General features: G+C 41.0%; 1 protein-coding gene across 5 annotated transcripts in view; it reads left to right on the top strand.

Moving 5' to 3' along the window:
- PCNT (pericentrin) overlaps positions 1-20,741 on the top strand; it is an 88,251-nt gene that overhangs the window by 25,169 nt on the left and 42,341 nt on the right. For 2 of the 5 annotated variants that reach the window (XM_061348122.1, XM_061348124.1), the window contains exons 15-26: positions 90-306; positions 1,676-1,914; positions 4,648-5,123; positions 6,382-6,958; positions 8,230-8,463; positions 9,705-9,869; positions 12,349-12,495; positions 14,819-14,970; positions 15,760-15,974; positions 16,424-16,650; positions 18,253-18,415; positions 19,543-19,686. In XM_061348122.1, coding sequence (XP_061204106.1) covers positions 90-306; positions 1,676-1,914; positions 4,648-5,123; positions 6,382-6,958; positions 8,230-8,463; positions 9,705-9,869; positions 12,349-12,495; positions 14,819-14,970; positions 15,760-15,974; positions 16,424-16,650; positions 18,253-18,415; positions 19,543-19,686 — 2,956 coding nt within the window. The remainder of the gene's footprint in view (positions 1-89; positions 307-1,675; positions 1,915-4,647; positions 5,124-6,381; positions 6,959-8,229; positions 8,464-9,704; positions 9,870-12,348; positions 12,496-14,818; positions 14,971-15,759; positions 15,975-16,423; positions 16,651-18,252; positions 18,416-19,542; positions 19,687-20,741) is intronic. The other 3 variants (XM_061348125.1, XM_061348126.1, XM_061348127.1) reach the window with 2 other exon arrangements.

A 20,741-nucleotide genomic window follows, 5' to 3' on the forward strand; every position in this document is an offset into this window, starting at 1 on the left:
GTGCTTTATATTGCTGCTGTCACTGAAAGATACTTGGCATGGTTTCTTCAAAGCTGAAGATGTCTTTCTCTAACCCATTTCTTCTGTAGGAAGAACTTGCCTGTTTGCAAGTACAACTTAAAGATCAACACAGGTGTGAATTAGATTCCTTAAGATCTTCCCTTGCACTTCAATATAAAGATGACCTAATGAAAATGAAAATGGATCTGTCAGAAAAATATAGAACAGAAATTGAGGAAATGAAAAGAAAACATTTCTTAGAACTTGAGCAGATCCGTGCCCAGCTTTCAGAAGAACATTTAAAAGGTAAGATGATCTGACAGACTGGGAAGCAAAATAGTAAGCTGCTTGTGGCACTTATATTTTCCTTTAAATAGGCTTGTCAGTTTTTGATTTGTTATTATCTTCCACAAACTATAGGGAACACATGTTAAGCCCTGGCATTGAGCACTTTGTTTTTTGACTCTGGAAGGACAACTCAACATGCCCATAAAAGATATGGTTACCTGAAATTGGTTATTGTGTAGTAAAATGTACTACAGCTGCAGAGCTGATCAGGTTTTCCTTCTTGATGCCTGGGAGGGCACTGTCAATACCTGAATTAATATGTATTTGAGAATTTCTTAGTCTTGTCTGTCAGTTATGTTAAATACCTTCTCTGTTCGTGTGAAATAGGCCAGTTCCATAGAGTACACCCACTTCTATGTTCCATACCTCTTTTGCCTGTGTTTCTTTAGAGGGTTTGACAGTGCTCTGCTCATTTAATGTTAATATTTCCGTTTTCTCCTGTGTTTTCCACTAGTTGTCAGATGTATTAGGATGAAGTTTTTGAACACAGTGGAAAGTATTTCGAAGGAGCAGAATTTGTAATAGGTTTTGTTTACTGTGGAGTTCAGGTTAAAGTTCCTCTTAAGAATAAATTTAACGAGACTTCCTTATGTGATCATAGGTTAATGTAGTTTCCTAACCATTGCTGCTTTTCTTGGAATTATAATTTATACAAATATACCACCTTGTATTGACTCAATGTGAAATGCATATGTTGAGGTGCAGGTTAACCAATCATGGCAGTTGTTGTATCTGCAATGTTCGTGTTGGAGCATAGTATGACTTTATAATCCATACTTTACAGTTAGCTATATAACATGCAGCTATAGCTATATTCCACTGTGTATCGATTAGAAGGATCAATATGACTTAACATCTGCAGTTGTATTTCTTTCTTATTTTTCTTTTATTTTTAATACTAGACAGGTATATAAAAAGTGTTTTAAATGTTTAGAGATTTCTCCCATCTGCCTTTCTTGGGAAATGCCTTATGTAAAAAGCATGTGCAGAAGAGGAGATAAAGCTTGTATGAATCTGCCATTACATTTCCCAAAGAGAAAGTCAGGTCCTGCGGCTGTTGCTGGCAGGAAGGAGGTCCTGCCACAGGCCTCATGGTCTGTCCCCATTATTCTTTGTGTGTGGATACTGATACATTTCAAAGGTGGCGATAAAGTGCAACAAGGTACAAAATCATCTTGATAAGGGGCTCTTGTTGATCTCATGCTAATTTGGCTACTGATAAACTGCGCAGCTGACAACATCAGCTTTATTTCTGTGCATTAATAAAACCTGTTAAAAGAAGTTCCAGAATGCCATTTTATTGTTTTGTTTTCTTTTTGCTTTTCAGAAATCACCAAACTGCACCTACGGAATGCTCAGGATGCAGCACGTCAGGTTGAAATGGAGGTGGCTGAGCGAGTATCTGTGCTGGAGGAAGAGCACAAAGCTAAGCTGTCGCTTCTCAGCTCTGAGAAACAGCATACTGCAGAGCTTCTGGAAGAAATAGAGCACTTAAAGGAGGAGATTACTAAACAAAAAGATTCCTCTGTGCAGAATGAAAAGCACCTGAAAGAGGAAATGGAAAAGGTAACGTGTATTACAGTAATGTTTAGCAGAGAGTTGGGCAGGCTCAGATCTGTTGGGAAGACAATGGGTGATAGAATCTGTACTTATCTTTAAAAGTGCATAGTTAGTGATCGTAGCTTCAGCTTTAAATGGACTTGCATATGTACACACAAACACTGGAATACAAAAGGTCCTCATCCTGAACATCTCCCTGCAGTGCATCACTGTCCTGGTGCAAAAGTAATATTGTACAGTTGCATACAGGGCTGTTCAGCCTTGGAGAAGAGAAAGCTGCGTGGAGACTTCATAGCAGCCTTCCAGTATCTGAATGGGGGCTATAGGGATGCTTGGGAGGGACTCTTCATTAGGGACTGTAGTGATAGGACAAGGGGTAATGGGTTAAAACTTAAACAGGGGAAGTTTAGATTGGATATAAGGAAGAAGTTCTTTACTGTAAGGTTGGTGAGGTACTGGAATGGGTTGCCCAGGGAAGTTGTGAATGCTCCATCCCTGGCCGTGTTCAAGGCCAGGTTGGACAGAGTCTTGGGTGGTGTGGTTTAGTGTGAGGTGTCCCTGCCCATGGCAGGGGGGGTTGGAACTAGATGATCTTAAGGTCTTTTCCAGCCCTAACTATTCTATGATTCTATGTCATGTGGTAATGGAGAATTCAGCAGAAAGCACAGAGGCAGATAGAAAATATTCTCTGCTGAACAGGTCCTCTCTTAGAAATTTCTGTCTTTGAAGCAAATAACCAGAAGTAACTTTTCAGGCCATTTTTCTGAGGGAAGAATTGAGAATTGGACAAGAGATTTCTGCTTTGGCTTTGCTTAGGTGTACCTCTTAGATTTTGTAGGTAAAGAGAATCCTGTCTGGCACCTCAGAATCATAGAATTCTTCAGGTTGGAAAAGACCTTTTGAGTTCATCAAACCCAACTGTTCATGGCCAGCACTACCGCTAAAGCATGTGTAGACATGGCACTTAGAGACATCTTTTAAATACCTGCAGGGATGATGACTCCACCACTGCCCTGGGCAGCCTATTCCAGTACTTGACACTCTCTGGGGCTAGGAATTGTTCCTAATATCCAGTCTAAACCTCCCCAGCACAGCCTGAGGCCATTCCCTCTTGTTACCTGGGAGAAGAGACCAACCCTTGTGTCCTTACAAACCTTCTCTTACCTGTTAAGTGAGCTGTCCCATACGAGGATAATCTTAGCTCAGATGTTAATTCTTTGCTTAATTTGTTCTAGTATTTGAATACTTGAAAAAATTAGATGGATGAAGCTCTTATTTCTCAAGTCCTCTTTTCCTTCCTTTTTAGTGAGAGATAATGAGCATCCTTTTGTAGACTTAAAATCTGGTGGAGAAGGCCAGAGAAAACTGTTGCAGACTGGGGAGGACATGGAGACTCACCTGAAGCTTCCAGTAGTGAAGCCTTCAGTATTAATAGTTATTTCTACCACCTGCAGGATCTTGTTTGTGGCACTGCTGGCTGGATAAAAGATAAGCGTATGCAGAATGTGGTGTCTGAAATGAGCCTGGCCCACATGCTGATCCTCTGTATGGAAATCCATGTTTTGCTTGCCATCTGGTCTCTGTCTCTGAGAAACAGGGTGAACCAGTTTCCTCTATTGCTTCTCCAGTGAATCCCAGAAAAATCATCATGGATTGTGTGTTAATCAAAAACCTTGGGTTTTTTGCCTTTTCTGCCTCATCATTTAGGTTGTAGCATAAATGAATGCTTAAATATTTGTTCAAAATGAAATTCCCAAGTGAAAACAGAAGAGTGCACTTCATATCGATGTGATCTGTTACTGCTTTTACACTCCTATGTGATATTACTAGCCTTTAATTTTTTCTTAAGAGATGATCCTGTTGTTTTCTTAGTTTACTGTTTATTTGTTTACCAGTTCAGTGTATTTTTAGAGTCTTCTTCTGCTTTGTCGCTTGAACAGTCTCTTTCAGTGCTTTGGCTTCTGTTTTTATGCTACATATTTTTTATACTGCTTTTAATGCTACATGAGAGAACTGTCCTTGTGATGGACTTGGATACTGCATATAAAGTATCTTGAGCTGGAACATGAAAGGAGATGAGAGGTTTAAAAGAAGTTTTTAATTAAGCCCAAAAGGGGCCAACAAGAAACCTGGAGAGGGGCTTTGGACAAAGGCCCATAGGGACAGGCCAACGGGAATGGCTTTAACCTGCCAGAACAGGGGAGACTGAGATGAGCTCCTAGGCAGAAGCTCTTCCCTGTGAGGGTGCTGAGGCGCTGGCACAGGGTGCCCAGAGAAGCTGTGGCTGCCCCATCCGTGGCAGTGTTCAAGGCCAGGCTGGACACAGGGGCTTGGAGCACCCTGCTCTAGTGGAAGGTGTCCCTGCCTGTGGCAGGGGTTGGAACCAGATGAGCTTTAAGGTCCCTTCCAACCCAAACAAGTCTGTGATTCTGTGATATTTTTTTTTTAAGCTGAACTCCTGAAATGAAGGTAAGTGGCCCTAGGGGAAGAGAACATGGAGTATCTTATTAATTCTAGGATTTTGCCTTAATTTTTTCTTCATTACCCCAGTTAATTTTTAATAATGCACTGAATTAAAATAGTTATGGATTGACATCTCAGCCTGACTTTTATCTGGAAGTAAGCAGTATTTTATTTCACTGCAAGAATTGAATCTCTCCAAGACCTTAAATGCCTGAGAATGTTCATTTTACACATGTCAGTTTGGTTTTGGTATTTTATGCAAAACTGTGTTCACAGGTAAAACATGAAATGGCTGAGGATCACAAGAATAAATTAAGAGAAGCCAGAGAAGAAGTCCAGAAGATAGAGACTATGTACAAAGAAAAGGAGAGGAAATGGAAATGTGAAAGTGAGGACCAGAGGATCCAAGCAGAGGAGAAGTTAGCACTGTTGCGTATAGAACTGCAGAACAGAGGCGAATGTGAGAAGCAGAAGTTACAAAAGGAGTTTGAACTTCGTGAAGCTGAAATGAATCAACTTCAAGATCACCAAGCTGCCAGAATTCTGGAATTGGAGAAGCTGGTAAAAGAGCAGCAAAACAACTTGCAGCAGCTAGAGGACAGCCTTGCAAGTGCACAGGCTGTGCAGAAAGCTCAGGAGCAGTATGATGCTGACCTGCAGGCAGCCAAAGCACTTATGGCAAAAGAAATGGAACAGGCCACGCTTTGTCTGCAGGAAGAATGTGCACTGAAACTTATGGAAGCACAAACCAAGTAAGTCCTGAGTGTTTGAGCACTCTTCACTTGCCAGTTCAGTCATTGTTATTGCTGCTCTTATTTTAGATGTAAGTTAGGTAGTGATGTAAGTTGGTCACTTGATGGCACCAGCTAACTTCATGTATGTAGAGCTCACTCCAAAGTAACAATAATGCCTTCCATTGCAGTTTACTCTACAGCTTTGCTTCCTGTAAATTCATTGAATCTATTCTAACAAATCAAGTGAAGCATGGTCAAGTTCTGTTTGTTGCAGTTAAGAATACAACAAACAGCTGAAAACCAGCTTTAGAGGAAGTTACAGGACATGGAAGTGGAAACATTCTCAGTTTTTTCAAGTGTTTTCAACCAATTTTTCAAGCAAGCTGGTGAATGAAGCTTGTGTTAACCACTGAATGCTGAGGTTGGTGGGCTGCATATGATACACTGCAGCTCTGGCTAAACAGGAAACCTGTAATTGCTCTTTTTCTTCCCTTTCCTGTACCCGTTGTTTTAAGTGTGTTAAGGGAAATACTTAAATAACTGCATGTTTGTATTTGCGTGCATTGCTTCAGATTTATCCCTTCTTTCCTCCCTAAACAGATGCTCACAGAATGAGATTAGCAAAATAATTACAGTAAGGAAACACTAAAAGTAGAAATTCAGCCTTTAAATAGCCCATCATTTTTTGATTATTGGTGTCTCTATCCAGAAAATACTACACTTGATGATTACAGTAAATTGCAGCACCTCTGGTACTAAATCTTCTGCATCAAGCTTTAGGCAGACCTCAGAGAGCTGAAATGAGTTTGGAGGAGCCTCCAGGTATCCCACATCCTCTTCCAGAGTGGTTTTATGTCTCAGTCTTAACCACATGTTTTTGGGGATGATTCGATGACAGTTGGTTTACATAGAGATAACACATTTGTGGTGTAGACAATGTGTGTGCTATATACCAGATGCTTTCATATGGCAGTATTCTCTCAGAGAGAGTTAAGTGTTTGTATGTTGCTCTCTATTAGTAATTTAATAGAGGTGCCATTCTACCTAGTAGTAAACTGATACTAGCAAGTGATACTGCATAAATCTTCAATTATGTGGCTATGAAATCATTGTGGCTTGCTTTGAATTCGTTGTGTTTGAAACACAAAGTCAAATTTGTGGAGGCTAAATGAGGCCTTCTTATTTTTCTTTGGGTTTTATTTTTAGTTCAACTTCAAACCAAAACAAGCAACACCTTTTTGACAATATTCTCTTAACTTTCTTGGAAATAATCTAGGTTTATGGAGGAACACAAAGCCATGACTCAGAAATTCACAACTGAGCAAGAGATTCTTCTGCAAGAGCTGAAAACGAAACACATTGATGAACTGGAACTCCAAAATCAGCAGTTACAGGAGAAGCATAAGCAGCAAATTTTGTCTCTTACAACTGAGTTTCAGACAAAGCACCAAGCTGAAATTGAGGCACTTAAATCTGCACTAGAAAGTAAACAGCAGATCCAGCTTGAAGCTTGTATTGCTGAACTACAGGCAAAGCACCAGGCACAAATTGATGAGCTGGAGGCTAGACACTTATCAAAACTGGATTCCTTAGAGTCATCCTACCTGTCTGAAATTCAGAATATTAGAGATGAGCACAGTCAGGCTCTTGAGAAGCTACAGCTGCAGCACACAGAACAGCTCCATGAAAAGGATAAAATGGGTCAAGCACGCTTGGATCAGGAGGTACAGATGTTGAAATTAAAGCATGCTGAAGAAATTGAGCTTTCCCAAAATAAGTTGAAAATTGAGTTAGCTACGCTTCAGATGGAAAAACTTAAAGCCGTGGCTGTTGAAACAGAAGCAGCTCATAAGGTGAGTCAGGAAGAAAACTTGGCATAGAAGGTAAAATTTCATGGTACATGGTGTGGGATGCCCTTTTCCCTTGTTCTTGGGGTGTATTTTGACAATCTCCTGCTAACACTCATGTGTGGCCTTATTGAGAGCTGAAATAGGAAACTGAAGCTGAAAATTAAGTCCATCTGTTGCTCCCCTCCCTGAATGCCCAGACTAACGAGTTTTCTGTGTGGAAAAGGTACAAATGAGGTACATATTTTTAACATAGCTCAGATTAGAGGGTCTCTCTGGTGTTTCAGAGCTTCTCTGCTTGATAGAGCAATTCTTCAGAAGTGATTAGGACAAAGTAAATGCAATTCTGTAGGTTAAGCTTCATCTCTAGGACTGTAAAGATCCTCCCCAGTGGCACAGTATCAAAGGGAAGACTAGAAGAAGTGTATCTCTAAAGGTTCCAGTTAGGGTTTTGGGAGCAGGTTGTTGATGAGTGGATCTTGTGTGGAGGTTTCAGCTCTTTTGAGAGTTCAGATGGGTAAGAGATCATGCCAAGACTTTTCCAAGTCAAAGAGGTAAGAAGGCTTAGCTCAGTGCTAAACTTCAGAGCCTTCCAGAGAGAAATGTTCTGTTTTTAAGCCCTGTCACTATGCCCACTTCTCAAACTTCTGATTCTATGTTTATGTCCCACAAAGGCTAAGAGGATGTCCCTTGTGGGAAAAGGCGTACATTTTTCTTCTGTCCTATCTGTGCTAACTAATCTTAAACCTGCATTTTAATTGTTCTTGAGTGTAAAGAACTTCAGAAAGATAAAGTTGAAGATTGTGCTGAGGGGGAGTGATGCCGTGGATAGAGAAGTAGGGGAGTCTAAAATTTCTACTAGATAGGAAAAATAAAGTCATTTCAATGATACAGGGAAGTTCAGGTTAGATACAAGGAAGAAGCTCTTCCCTGTGAGGGTGCTGAGGCGCTGGCACAGGGTGCCCAGAGAAGCTGTGGCTGCCCCATCCCTGGCAGTGTTCAACGCGAGGTTGGACACAGGGGCTTGGAGCACCCTGCTCTAGTGGAAGGTGTCCCTGCCTGTGGCAGGGGGTTGGAACTGGATGAGCTTTAAGGTCCTTTCCAACCCAAACCATTCTGTGATTGTATGTATATGTATGTCTGCTCATCATTCATGAGGCAGTATTTTTCCTGTTTGCTTAAGCTTTGATACAGCATGACACATGCTTTATTAGTGGGTTATAAAAGTATTTGTACTTCATTCTTTTTCTCCCCTTTTAAAATTAATGCTTGCACAGGATGAATTGAACACAGCTCTTCAAAATCAACGAAGGTTGCTGGAAGAGGAGAAACGTCTGGCCCTGGATATATTACGTGAAGAAGTGTTGAATATGGAGGACAAGCACAGAAAAGCCCTCCAAGAGCTTCAGGATCTTCATGAGACAGAAATGAAGAAGCATAAGGAAGAATACTCCAGGGAGCTGGAAAAAGAATTAGGGAAACTAAAAGCACAGCATGAACATGATCAAAAGGTCAGAGTGTTGCTAATACCTAAACCCAAAATAATCCATAGTTTATCATAAAGTAAAAGCATTTTTATTAAACTGAGAAGTAAGGTGGTAATCCAGATGCTTCTTTTGGACGGTTTTGCTTTGACAGTGACAATAGATAAGACAAAGTTAACATTTTTAAGCCTTACTTTATCTAAAAGAATTTAAGACAATTTAAGTATTTACATATAAGTCCCTCTCTTTATCGGGGTGGGGGCTGCTTTCTTTTGAGTTCCTGCTGTGTATTTAATTCAACATTTGAAAGCTGCCATTTTGATAGAAAACTAATAGGTAACAATTTTGGTCATTAACCATTTGTGGAAAGTAACTGCTCACTTCAGGCCTTTGTAAATAACCTTTGCTAGCATTGATTTCTTCTTTCGTTAGAGATACTATTATAGTAGGTAATACTTTCCCAGATATGTTTTCTCAGTGAGGGTTGAAAGTCTTCCTAGTTGTCCTTAGAGCTTTACCATTTCTTCTTGTTGGAAATGTGTGAGCTTGATTGTTTTCTTTCATCTTGAAGGCTAAAAATTGGATCATCTACACAAAGTTATCTTTAAACAGTGAAATGGAAGAAGTCTTTTATACAGTCTGACTTGTGTTGGTGCAAGCAGCCACAAGTGATGAAAGACTTCACTTTTCTATAATATATATATATTCTCTCTCTATTCTGGTGGCTACAGTGACTTTTCTTAGAGAGGATAGTAGCAAAAAAAGAAAACAAAGTAACAGAAAACCCTAAAACCCTTCTCTGGTATTTTTGATGACCTTTGTTGTATCTCATAGGATAACTGCATTAAATACAGCTATGTAATGTTTAATCTCATTTGAGCAAGAGAAATCGCATCTCAACAAAATACATTCTCCATGTATTTTTTTCTCTGCCTTTTTCTTCCTTGTTTCTTTGAATTTCGCTTAGGGAAGTATCTGTTGGAAAGAACAAGTAGGGAATACTTTGTTAGTCTGATCTAAATGGTCTATGAATACAGGAGATACTTGGTATCTAATGCCTTGTTGCTTCTTAATTATATATATCAACTTGCTTTTTTCTATAGTGATGCTTTCTTCAATGGTGCTAGATAGCAACTGTGTATGACTTTGAGGATTGGAGAGAGCTATTGTGAAATACTCTGAAGAATTTGGTTGAGCTGGATGGTTTTGGTTTTAGCTTAATTATAACACTGTGGCTAAAATCTTTCCTGTTACTTATTTGTCTGCAGATGTATGCTTCTGCATCAGCCTCTGAAGTAGAAACTGCACGAACAGCTCTTCTGGCTCAATTTGAGGAGGTAAAATTGAAACAGCAGCTCCAGTTCCAGGAGGAGATTGAGCTGCTGAAGTGTCAGTCAGAGGTACTGCTGGAGCAGCAGATTGCACAGCTCAAGGTAGGAGCTGGTGGAACTGAACATCAGAGTAGGCACTGCTAACTGGTGAACATTTTTGTTCTTCAGCCGTGTGACTCTGCAGTGCCAATCTGAGTTAGATTGTCTTGCCTCACAATGTTAGAACTAGAAAAGCAGCACTGGAAACACTGAAGTGTTTTATAAGCAGTTATGGTATTTACTATAACACTATGGCATTTATTATGGGGTTGTCTTAAAATCCTGAATTGGATGTGAAGTGGTGTCCTTCAAACAAACTAAACAGTCTTTGCTCTAACCAGAATTCCTCGAGTTCCTTTGTTCAGTTTGTCATTTGAAACTTTTTCTTCTTATCGTCTGCATAAACTATGCCCTTGGCCTATCATCCCTCGTATACTGCACTTGTGGCAAAGCCACATTCAGTATTATCTAAACTTTCACCAAGAGTGTGATGACAGTGAGCACTTCGTGTTTGTGGTTATTCTTCATTTCTGCTTTCTTGGGGAATCATTTGAGTTCCAAACTTGCATCTTGGTAAGCATTTTTAAGATTCTGACTTTGGCCTTGTGTATGATGTAGTAATTGCCTATCATCTTCTGAGCCTTGTGCAAATTTCCTTCAATTGGTTAGGTGACAAGACCATGTTACATTATTAAACTTATGGAGAAGGCACAACCTGTGTCAGAAGAGACAGAAAAATTTGCCAGCATGCTAAGGTCAGTGCTTACATTCATCTCAGTGTTATCACTGTACTGAGCATGTGGTGAAAGCAACTTGTTGAGCACACATAACTTAGATGAATTACCATCTCCTTATTTGCTGCTCCTTGAGAGATTTCAGCAGATCCTTACTGTTCCTGTGAGTGCTCCAACCTGAGGTGGGACTTTTCCTAACAGTTCCACAAACCTCTACAAGTGGGTGCTGCAGATGGGCAGAAAGTCTCTCCTGTTTCCTGCCTCTGGTCCTCTCTGGATTCATGGTCATTCTTTGACCTCCCTCTGTCTGGTGCAGCTGTCTTTTGAAACAGAGAACACAAGTATATCCTAAAAAGCTTCTGGAGATATATTTGGCACTTCTGTCCTCAGCTGAACCCCAGCTTTCAGTCCACAGAAGCCAGGACTGGACTGACTGCGACACATATACCCCCAAAGTCATTCCTGGTCTTCTCTCTCTTGTGCTGTTTAGGCTCATAAATTAGCATTTGGGACACCAGAAACCTCTCTTCTTTTTGACATTTGGCCTGGGGTAATGCTACTGCTAGTACAGCTGTCTCTTGTGGCTTTTTTTGCCTTTGTTAACTTGATGATGTGTGTTTAGTCCCAGAAGAGACTGACTGGATCTCTTTGCGATGACAGGCTGAACTAAATCATGGTCTGATACGGGTTTTTGCAATGAGCCTTCCCCTGCCTATTTCCCCCATCTCATTTCTGCCATTGTCTTCAGGCCAGCCATGCTTTCTTGCTTTCTTTGCCTCCCCTTGTAGATTTTAGATATTCAGAGTTCATTTTTACAGCCCAACATTCTCTTTTACTGGATGCACTGCTGCTGAGAAGAAGAGGCAGGCAGGTTCAGAGTCCACGAGTTTATTGTACTGGTTGAGGAAGGTCCTTGTCCTCCTCTGTGTCTGTTCATTTGTATCTTGCGAACTGCTAAATACTCTGCTTTTTGACTTAGTGTGAGGACTGGCTGAGTCTTCCACAAAGGATCCAGGACAGCTCAGGTGACTACAGATGTTCTGAAGTCTTCCTTCATGCCCTGCAGAAGAGCTGCTTTCTTGACTTATCAATGAAAATAGCAGCTATCTCCTTGGGGTGTATTAATGTTCATAGAGCAGACGGCTTGAGGGTTTTTATACCATGAACAAGAAGACTCATTTCCAATTCTGGCATTGCAGAAACAATTCCCAATTAGGGTTCCTTTTAGCCTCTTCCCTGGGATGGGTTCTCAGGACTTTGTTGCACCTCCCTTATTTGCTGGAGCAGGAGTGGGGGATATCTGATAATCCTTCCTTTAGAGTGCTTTGGAGCACTCTGAGGTGAGATACCATTGAAGAGCTTCCAGAGCATTTAGCTGTGTAAATCTACCGTGTAGGTTTTCAGTTTGTTCTGGTAAATCATTGCTCTTATGTGGAACTCAGTACTATGACTGTTGTACTTGAAATTGCTTCCAGTGCCTTCTGTCCATCTCTATATTGACTTACCTATCTGTTGTCTGATTCTCATTGCTATCTCAGCAGTGTGAAATGACCTGGGTCTCGGTGACCATGTTCAAATAGTTCGTTTATCTACCTGATTACTTTTAAATCATCATTTCAGCATAATTTTGTTTAGTGGAGGTGTTAACCATGTTAATTACTGATAGCTAATCTGAGAGGTAAGGCATGCACGTGTGTAAAGAAAGAGAGGGATTGTGAGGGTTTGGTTGTGGATTTTGGAGGTGGGATTTTTGCTTTGTTTGGTATTTTTCTCTCTGTAAACCAAAGTATATTATGTGACTTATGCAGGAAGAATTTGAAGCTGAAAAAAAGGCATCACTGCATGACAAGGAGCAGATGTTGATTCAGGAGAGGGAGAAGGCACAGGCTGCTCACCAGAAGGAGCAGGAGATGTTATCAGCCCAGCTGCAGGAAAATGCAGCAATAATTATCCAGGTGTGTGGAAAGGATTTTAAACCTAGACTTTAAATGTGCTCTTGTGGCTGTATTTTAACACAGTGCTCTCACCTTTGTCAAGATGTATGTAGAGGGACTGTGTCTTCTTGTGATGGCTAGTTGTCAGGTATGATGGGCTCTGTCTCTTAGGTGTAGTGCTAGAGCAGTTAACACAGAAATTTAACTTGGGTATTGGCTTGAAAAGTGGTCCAGCTATTTTGTAGAATCCCACACTGGTTTGGGTTTAAAGGACCCTTAAAACTTACCCAGTTCTGGCCCCACCCATGGGCAGGGACACCTTCCACTAGAGCAGGGTGCTCCAAGCCCCTGTGTCCAACCTGGCCTTGAACACTGCCAGGGATGGGGCAGCCACAGCTTCTCTGGGCACCCTGTGCCAGCGCCTCAGCACCCTCACAGGGAAGAGCTTCTGCCTAAGAGCTCATCTCAGTCTCCCCTGTTCTGGCAGGTTAAAGCCATTCCCCTTGTCCTGTCCCTACAGGCCCTTGTCCAAATTCCCTCTCTGAGAGACAGAATATAACAATGAAACTTGACATTACAAAGAGAAATACCAACCTCAAAAACATTCTTGGTGATTCCGAGGAGGCCAAAATAGGCCATTCCAGTTGCACCCGAATTCACACATATTTCTCCAACCTCATCAGCTAAATCCTACTGTGGGACAGGAGTACGATGGCAACCTGTACTGGAAGAAAATTAAAGGAAATACAGCTTTCCTGTAGCCCCTTGAGGCACTGGAGCTGCTCTGAGGTCTTCTCTTGAGGAGCCTTCTCTTGTCCAGGCTGAAGCAGCCCAGCTCTCTCAGCCTGGCTCCAGAGCAGAGCTGCTCCAGCCCTCGCAGCACCTCCTTGGCCTCCTCTGGACTCGCTCCAGGAGCTCCTGATCCCTCTTGTGCTGTTGCCCCAGAGCTGGATCAGAACTTCAGGAGGGTCTCCCCAGAGCACAGCAGAGGGGCAGAATCCCCTCCCTGAGCTGCTGCTTACACTTTGAGGGTGCAGCCCAGCACACGGGGGGTTCTGGGCTTAGGCGCACACTGAAGCCAGGTTATGGGGAGCTTCTCCTCACCCAACACCCCCATTTCTCAGGGGGACTAACTGTGGCTACAGAAGGTTGGATATTTGCCTTTTTGTTGTCAATGTATTGATGCCACTGTATCTATCATTTTTTTGTTAAGAAGACAGTGCTCTAGCAGCTTTTGTTAGACCAACTGAGCTATCATTTGGAGAAAGTAAGACAGGCAAATGGGAAGTTTGGATCCACAAATGGCAAAGAGAATATTGTTTGCCAAACAAAATGAAATTTTATGTCTCCTGTAAAGCAAATATCTAAGTTGAATCTCCGATACCCAAAAGAGAGGAACAGCTTGAAAAGGATTCTGCTTTACTCGGGAAGTTTAGAAATGTTCAAGCCTTTCTCCAAGATTAAAATAATAGCTTTAAGTTTTCAAAACAGAAGGTAAAGAAAACATGCATATCTTCCCTCACAGTTCAGGAAGCTCTAACCAAAATGTAAGCTTGACTTATTAAACTTCCATTAGGCCTATATGTTTAATGATAAAAACTGGGAGTAAGACTTTCCTCTATGGGAAAAAGTGCATTATTGTTTGCTACTGTTCCTCCAGGATTTGGTGAGAAGTGAGAAGGTTGGTATGGGAGTAGAATGCTGTTCTTTGTGTGCAGTTTCCTCCCAAACAGATATTTGGACTAATTTATTGGGTTACTTATGAGACAAAGTTTCTAACAAAATAGTACGGATTCTTTGGCAGCTGAACCTGGTAGTCAGAGGTGGGTATATACATACACATACGTATTTTAGTATATATTTCTAATTGGTTAGAGGTGGGTGTCATCAGGAGTAAATATGAGGAGAGAAAACGTATTTATAGAAACTTGTTTCAGGCAGAGCTCAGGGCAAAGAAAGCTGGCACTGGTGATACTGGATCAAGTTACTGTTTGGGCTTGTGTGCTACAGTGTCAAAATTCATGCTAGGGCATTGCTTAGTGTCTTTGAGGCATAGCAATGAAAACAAACCAAGAGCAAACTAAGTTTAACACAAAGTTTTTACAAGCTTTTTGCATTGTCTGGGTCTGAATACAAGGGAGGCAGCTCCCTGAGGAAAAATCAATGTCAGAAATGGAGAACTGAAAACCAGACCATTCGTTTTTACTCTTTCTGCTGTCCTTCATTTCTGATAGTTTAAGAGACGACGACGGTGTGGATATATCCAAGGTGATGAAGGGTAAGATCATTGGGTGAAGTTTAGGCAAATGATCAGCTTTTTTGCATTGTTGCTGTATTTCCACAGCTGGAAAAGAAGGTGGAGCTTTTAAACCATGGAATGGAGGAGACCAACTCTGAACTGGAGACACTCCTTGAGCGACGGGATAGAGAAAACCTAGAAGGAGGGAATTTGGTAGCCATGTTGAGATCTGATATTGAGCAATCCAAAGAGGAAAGGTTTGTTCGTCTTGGGTTACCTAATGCTTAGTGATCAGTTGTTCTGTTTGCTTGTTTTCTCACCTTTCATAAAGAAATCAATAACTAGGCAAAATTAAGCCAGCTCAGATGAATAGCGCAGGATGCTGATATATTGGTTTCAGTTGCAAGCTTTTTGGTATGTGTGGTTTTGGGGTCGTTGTTTTGTTTGGTTGTGTTGCTTTACTTACCAAACTATCTTGATATGGAAAGTCAGATTTATGATTTGTTTTCCTTGTTTCCTTGTGGTCTGATGGAGACCTTGGTGTTTTGGGGTTTCCACTGTGTGTTTTCTTGGAAAAAGCTAGGAAATGGGAAAGGCTCCTTGGTCACTGAAACCTTTCAGTGCAGTGGGGATTGGTTTGATATGGCATTGGAATGTGTGGGTTAGAGAAGCTATCATGCTGAATAAGCTTCTTAACACTAAAATGTGTTCCTACCTGGGATTTTTGTTGTCTGCTCTGCCAGAACAACCCTAGTTACTGGGATGTCACAGATACTATAGTAGTAGGTGTGTTCTCCCTATTGGTGCTTCCACAGATAATGGAAGCCTGAAATGCTTGTGATTGCAGTATGATCTCTTCATCTACCTGTGGAGAAGACAAAGGGGTTTTGCTTCATGGAAATGGCCTTGGTTTTTGAGTCATCTAAAACATCTTCACTGATAAGTCCCAACTGTGGCCATTTTAGACTGTCAGTTTTTCAGTAGGTTCAGAGTGTCTTAAATCATGCGCATGCAGTTTTTGAAGTGTTCAGTATCTTTTGTTCTAGGAAAAAACTGCAGGAATCTTACCAGCATGTTTTGAAATTGCTTATGGAGTTGGTGAAGGCCACAGTCGCCGTTGAGGACCTTATCAGTAGCAAGATTGGTCTTTGCCTTGATGATAGTGTGTCTTTTGGAGATTCTAGAGAAAGTCACAGTGTTACGGAAGAAATGGGATTCATGCAGTATTTCAAAGCTAAAGAAAAGCATCACCTAGAGAAAGGTGAGTACAAATCTGCATAACTGAATGTAATCAGTTCACTTCCTTGAAAAATGCCTTTTCATTTCCTTTTATATGGCTGAGGTTTAGAAAGGGGATATCTCTTGTTGCATGTTTCTGTGTCTCTGTCAAAGTTGCTCCACACTGTGTCTGTCAGTATTCTTTCATTTTAATTCTTTTCATAATGCAACTTAGTAGTTGTACTATTTTAGTTTATGTTGCTGGAAAAGGCTGAATTAGATGATAGAGCAAGAAGGAGGAACTTAATGAACGCAGAGGTTCAAGCCCTGATGCATAGCACAATAATTCCAAATGTTGGTTTTTCAGCCCTAAGTAACTGATGTGTACAAGTTTTCACCTTGTAATACAGCCTCAGGACTAACCAATGTCACTGTCTGTCTGTTGTTATCTGAGTGGCCAGTTCTGTGTCATTATTTTGTGGTTTAAAATAGCTTGCGTGTCTCCAGTCGATGAGCTGCTTGATGAAACTCTCACAGAAGACAACCAGCTGTCTGCAGTGACTGACGAGGGGTCTGAATTGACCCAATACTTATGTGAAAGTGTTTTTGCAAAGCCAGAATTGGCATGTGAAAATGAAGAGATGATACTGAAAACTTGCCGCCGTTTGCACACCGCAGTGGAGAGACTTCTGGAACTGGTTACAGAATCAACTACACAAGTAAAGCTTTTGAATCTATATAGATGTATAATTACACCAAAAATGTGAATTCTCTATCTGTAGGATTGGCTACTAAAAAGAAACAAGAGTTTGTCTGAATACATGACAAGTTGTCAATATAGGGAAGTGTGTACATCCCCTGCTTCTTACAGTGATGGTTTTGCTCTTATTTTTTATTAATGAGACTTCAACAACTTCTTTTTATCTTCTAGCAGGTCCTAAGGAGGGCTGTAAGTCAGTTGCTTAAGTAGATTTAAATTAGGATTTTAGATGCATTTGGTAACTTCAGGAGACCAAGAGTCAAGTGGTTTTGAGGGGGTTTCATTGCCCTTCACATCAATACTTCTTCAACATTGCTAAGCAGGTTCAAGGAAGCTCAGTCCCATGTGAAAGTGTTTAGGAAATATGCAGCAAGCAAACATCCTTGTAGTTATATACTGTGCTAAAAGGAACTGGACTCGCTCTCATGAAAGGATTTGAGTATTTCCATACTGAGTTTTGCAGTGTCTAGGCATTCAGCTTTGGGAAGAGAAATTGTAAATCTGAGGTAGATGCCAGAGTACTGTATACATTTAGAGCGCTGACCATAGTGCAACAGTAATTAATGTGTTGAGTAAGGAAGCCCCTAACTTAAGAAAAAATGTGAAGGGAAGGAATATATCTGAAATTCATTTTCTTGTCAGGTATTTTGTGCAACCTAGAGACAAGCATCTATGTGAGATGCATATTCACCATCTTGAAAAATCCCTCCTTAGGATGAGTTGATTCAACTTGTACTTTTGGGTGCTGGTGCTGGTTCCACTAGTATGGAACTAACTTGTGGTTAAAGCTCTTGCCCAGGCCATGGCAGATGTAGATTTTAGGTCACCTCACTAGCTGCATTCAAGCATACTGTGCTTACATTTGTGAAAAGGACCTTAAGACCATCTAGTTCCAATCCCCCTGCCATGGGCAGGGACACCTCGCACTAAACCATGTCACCCAACACTCTGTCCAGCCTGGACATGAACACCGCCAGGGAGGGAGCATTCACAATTTCCTTGGGCAACACATTCCAGCGCCTCACCACCCTTACAGTAAAGAACTTTTTCCTTACATCTACTGTAAACTCCCCATGTTTAAGTTTGAGCCAGTTGCCCCTTGTCCTATCACTACAGTCCCTAATGATAATAGGAATGCAAGATGCATTGTCTCTGAGAACTGGTGCCATCCATACCTTGGGAACCTGATGATGTATTGACTTCACTTTCTATTAGACATGCCTGAAGCTTTTGAAGAATATGGGGGGCTGCTTTGAATTTCAAGTGGTTCAGGAATTGTCAAGCAGTTTAGCCAACTAAAAGGTGTCTCTTTTTATGCACAGTAAAGAAACTTTCATCCCTAGGGAAGATTTGTGGTAAAAATACAGATATGTAAGTCATCAAAGTGTCCAGGGGTTTTGGGCCAAGTCAACCTAGTACTGGAATGAAATTTGAAAACCTGGACCTTAATGCATAAATGTTATTACAAAAATAAGGTTTGTGTTTAAATGCCTGTTAGTTACTATTATTGGATTGTGTGTACATTCAGGGTCTGATGTGAGGGGCAATGATTTATTTGTAGCTGGAGAAAATGCATGAAAACCAAGCGCAGTTTGAAGAAGAATTCAGCCGCCAGAACCGGGAAACGGCCCAAGTGGTAAGTCAGCACAAGGAGCTCCTGGAGTGCCTCGGCGAGGAGAGTAAGGCCAAGAAACAGCTGGCGTTAGAGCTTCATAAAGCAGAGGGTAAGAAAATGAAACCAACAGAAGGAGGTTTCAGTGTTGTTTGCTCATAGCTCATGCCTCCAAATATTTATGGTATGCTTTTTTTGACTTCTGCTGTTGATTTGCCTGTTTAGAATCATAGAATCAACTAGGTTGGAAAACAGCTTTCAGATCAAGTCCAGCCTTTTAATCCATTTTCTGCATTTTGGATTGCTGTTACTTGAAGCTTGGGTCTTCTCTTGCAAATCTACTGCTTAATTCCCTTACTCATTTCCCTGGGGCAAGTGTGATAGTGCTTAGTCCCATTCTTATACCACTGACTGCATGTGAAACATACCATCATTTTTAAAACAGCAGTTTGCATTCTTGTGTGTCTGGATATGGGAGCTTGGATTATTGACAAGATACACTCCCAGTGTAGATCAGCCCACTTGTCTGTCCTTGGAAAGGGTTCCCATAAACTAGAGCAATGTCTGATAGTAGCACAAGCCATAAAGAGATTCTGTAAGGGAAAGAAAAAGGCTGAGGCTGTTGATCTTGATGCTGCCACAGACTGTACATATCATTCTAATCCCCCCCTTGTGAAGATGATGACTTGAGGTCTTTGCTTTTATGTAGCAGAATCTTTGAGGGTTTCTGTGTCCCTCTTCTCTTCCTAATCGTGGCATTTGCTTTCCAGTCCTCTTCTCACTCATACTCCCTTCAGGCTTATTTAGTCGTTCCAAAATCCTGTTTTCTTCCTTTCTGTGAACAATTCCTAAATTTCTTGGGCTATGAATCTAACATTTGATCTTATTTTCTGGAGAATCTGTTTCTACAAACCTCAGCCTCCAGCAGAAGATGTGTCAGACTATACTATGTTGTGAGGTGGTCCAAGGCCATCCAGGCTTAACTATCCCCATATACATTTTACTTGTTTGGGGACATTTTGTGTATGACAGCTCATTAATTACATTAACTGTTACTTGTTATTCCTTAAGATCATTCAAAAACCTAACTACAGTTAAATTTAAGTCATCTTGTACTTTTTCCTTTCTATGTCAACTTCCATTGTTGACGAAAAAAATTTTACTTGTGTTTTCAAGCTGCTTTGTTCCAACAGATGAGTTTGTCCATTGCTTTATTTGCGTTCCAACTTGGGATTTTAGGCATTATCGAAGGCTATGTTGCAGAAAAGGCTGCCTTGGAGGAGGCCTTGAATCTGAAAGAGGAATCTGAACGTCGCCTTATTGTGGAGCTGGAGAATATGCGTGAACGCTTCCAGGAGCTAACCCAGGAGCAAGCAATCCTTGGTGAGGAGTGCGTGTTTTATATCTCCAGTCAGGGCAAGCTGCCATGTGTTTCTGTAACGTATCAGTCTTTGGTTTGATGACCCTGGTGAGCAGCTCAGTTTGGTACAGAGGTTGGCAGGGGAAAAGAAAGTAGAGCAACTGATGTTTTACTTCTAAGATGATAGTACTGTAAGTGAAGAGTGTTGTTATAGTCTTATGCTTAGTTAGAAATGGAAAGTGAGAAAATGAGAGGCGTGTATTACCTACAGGTAGTTAGTCGCAACAGATAATTAGCATCTAGTTAGTAACTGAAATACTGATTATTTGACACTACAAAGAGAAGAGCTGGAGATTCAAGGCTTTTGACTGCTTCCACGCCTAAGGAGATAGCTTAATAATGACAGAAGAAATAAAATCCTCCTTGGAGGTCATTTGAGTTATGAAAAAATTGTGGTGATGATGTGTACTTAGTTTCATACATAAGCTTTTCTCCTCCTCCCCATCCTTGTCCGGTCAAAACTTCAGTAAGGGAGACTGTGGAAAGATTTTAATGATCAAGCTCAAAGTATGCTGAGGTTTTTAAAGGAGAAAGTATATAGGTTGAAAAAGCTGGATAAGGTGGTGTTGTTGGAGAGGATAGGGTGAGGCAAGTACTTAAACTTTGAACTTAAACTTTAAGGTCACCCTTAAACCACCCTTTGTTTAAGGGTGGCTCACTGCAAGCCATAGCCAGACACTGAAATACCAAATCAAACTCATGTAAGTAGATGTAATTAAGCAATCTGCATAATTAATTCTCTCACTTCATGACTCCCTGAGACCCACAGATATGTTATGTGGTGTAAGCTAACTACAGGAAGCTTGTGTAGGAAGTGGAGTAGGATAGAGAGCAATTTTTCAACATACTCTATAGAGTCTTACGACACTTCATAAGTGGAAGTTGGTGCTGTGGTAATTCACACTGCAAATGAAGGAGCATACATTTGAACAGTGGCAGCAGTCATTTAATAAAACCCCTGAAGAATCTCTGTGTAACATAGCAGGCTTATATATAAGATGTTTTTCTGATTCATGGA

The sequence above is a fragment of the Neopsephotus bourkii genome, unplaced genomic scaffold (assembly GCF_033783945.1).
Source record: "Neopsephotus bourkii isolate Nb327-2 ecotype Australia unplaced genomic scaffold, CSIRO-AGI_Nbou_v1 NB_335, whole genome shotgun sequence".
Classification (NCBI taxonomy): Eukaryota; Metazoa; Chordata; class Aves; order Psittaciformes; family Psittacidae; genus Neopsephotus; species Neopsephotus bourkii.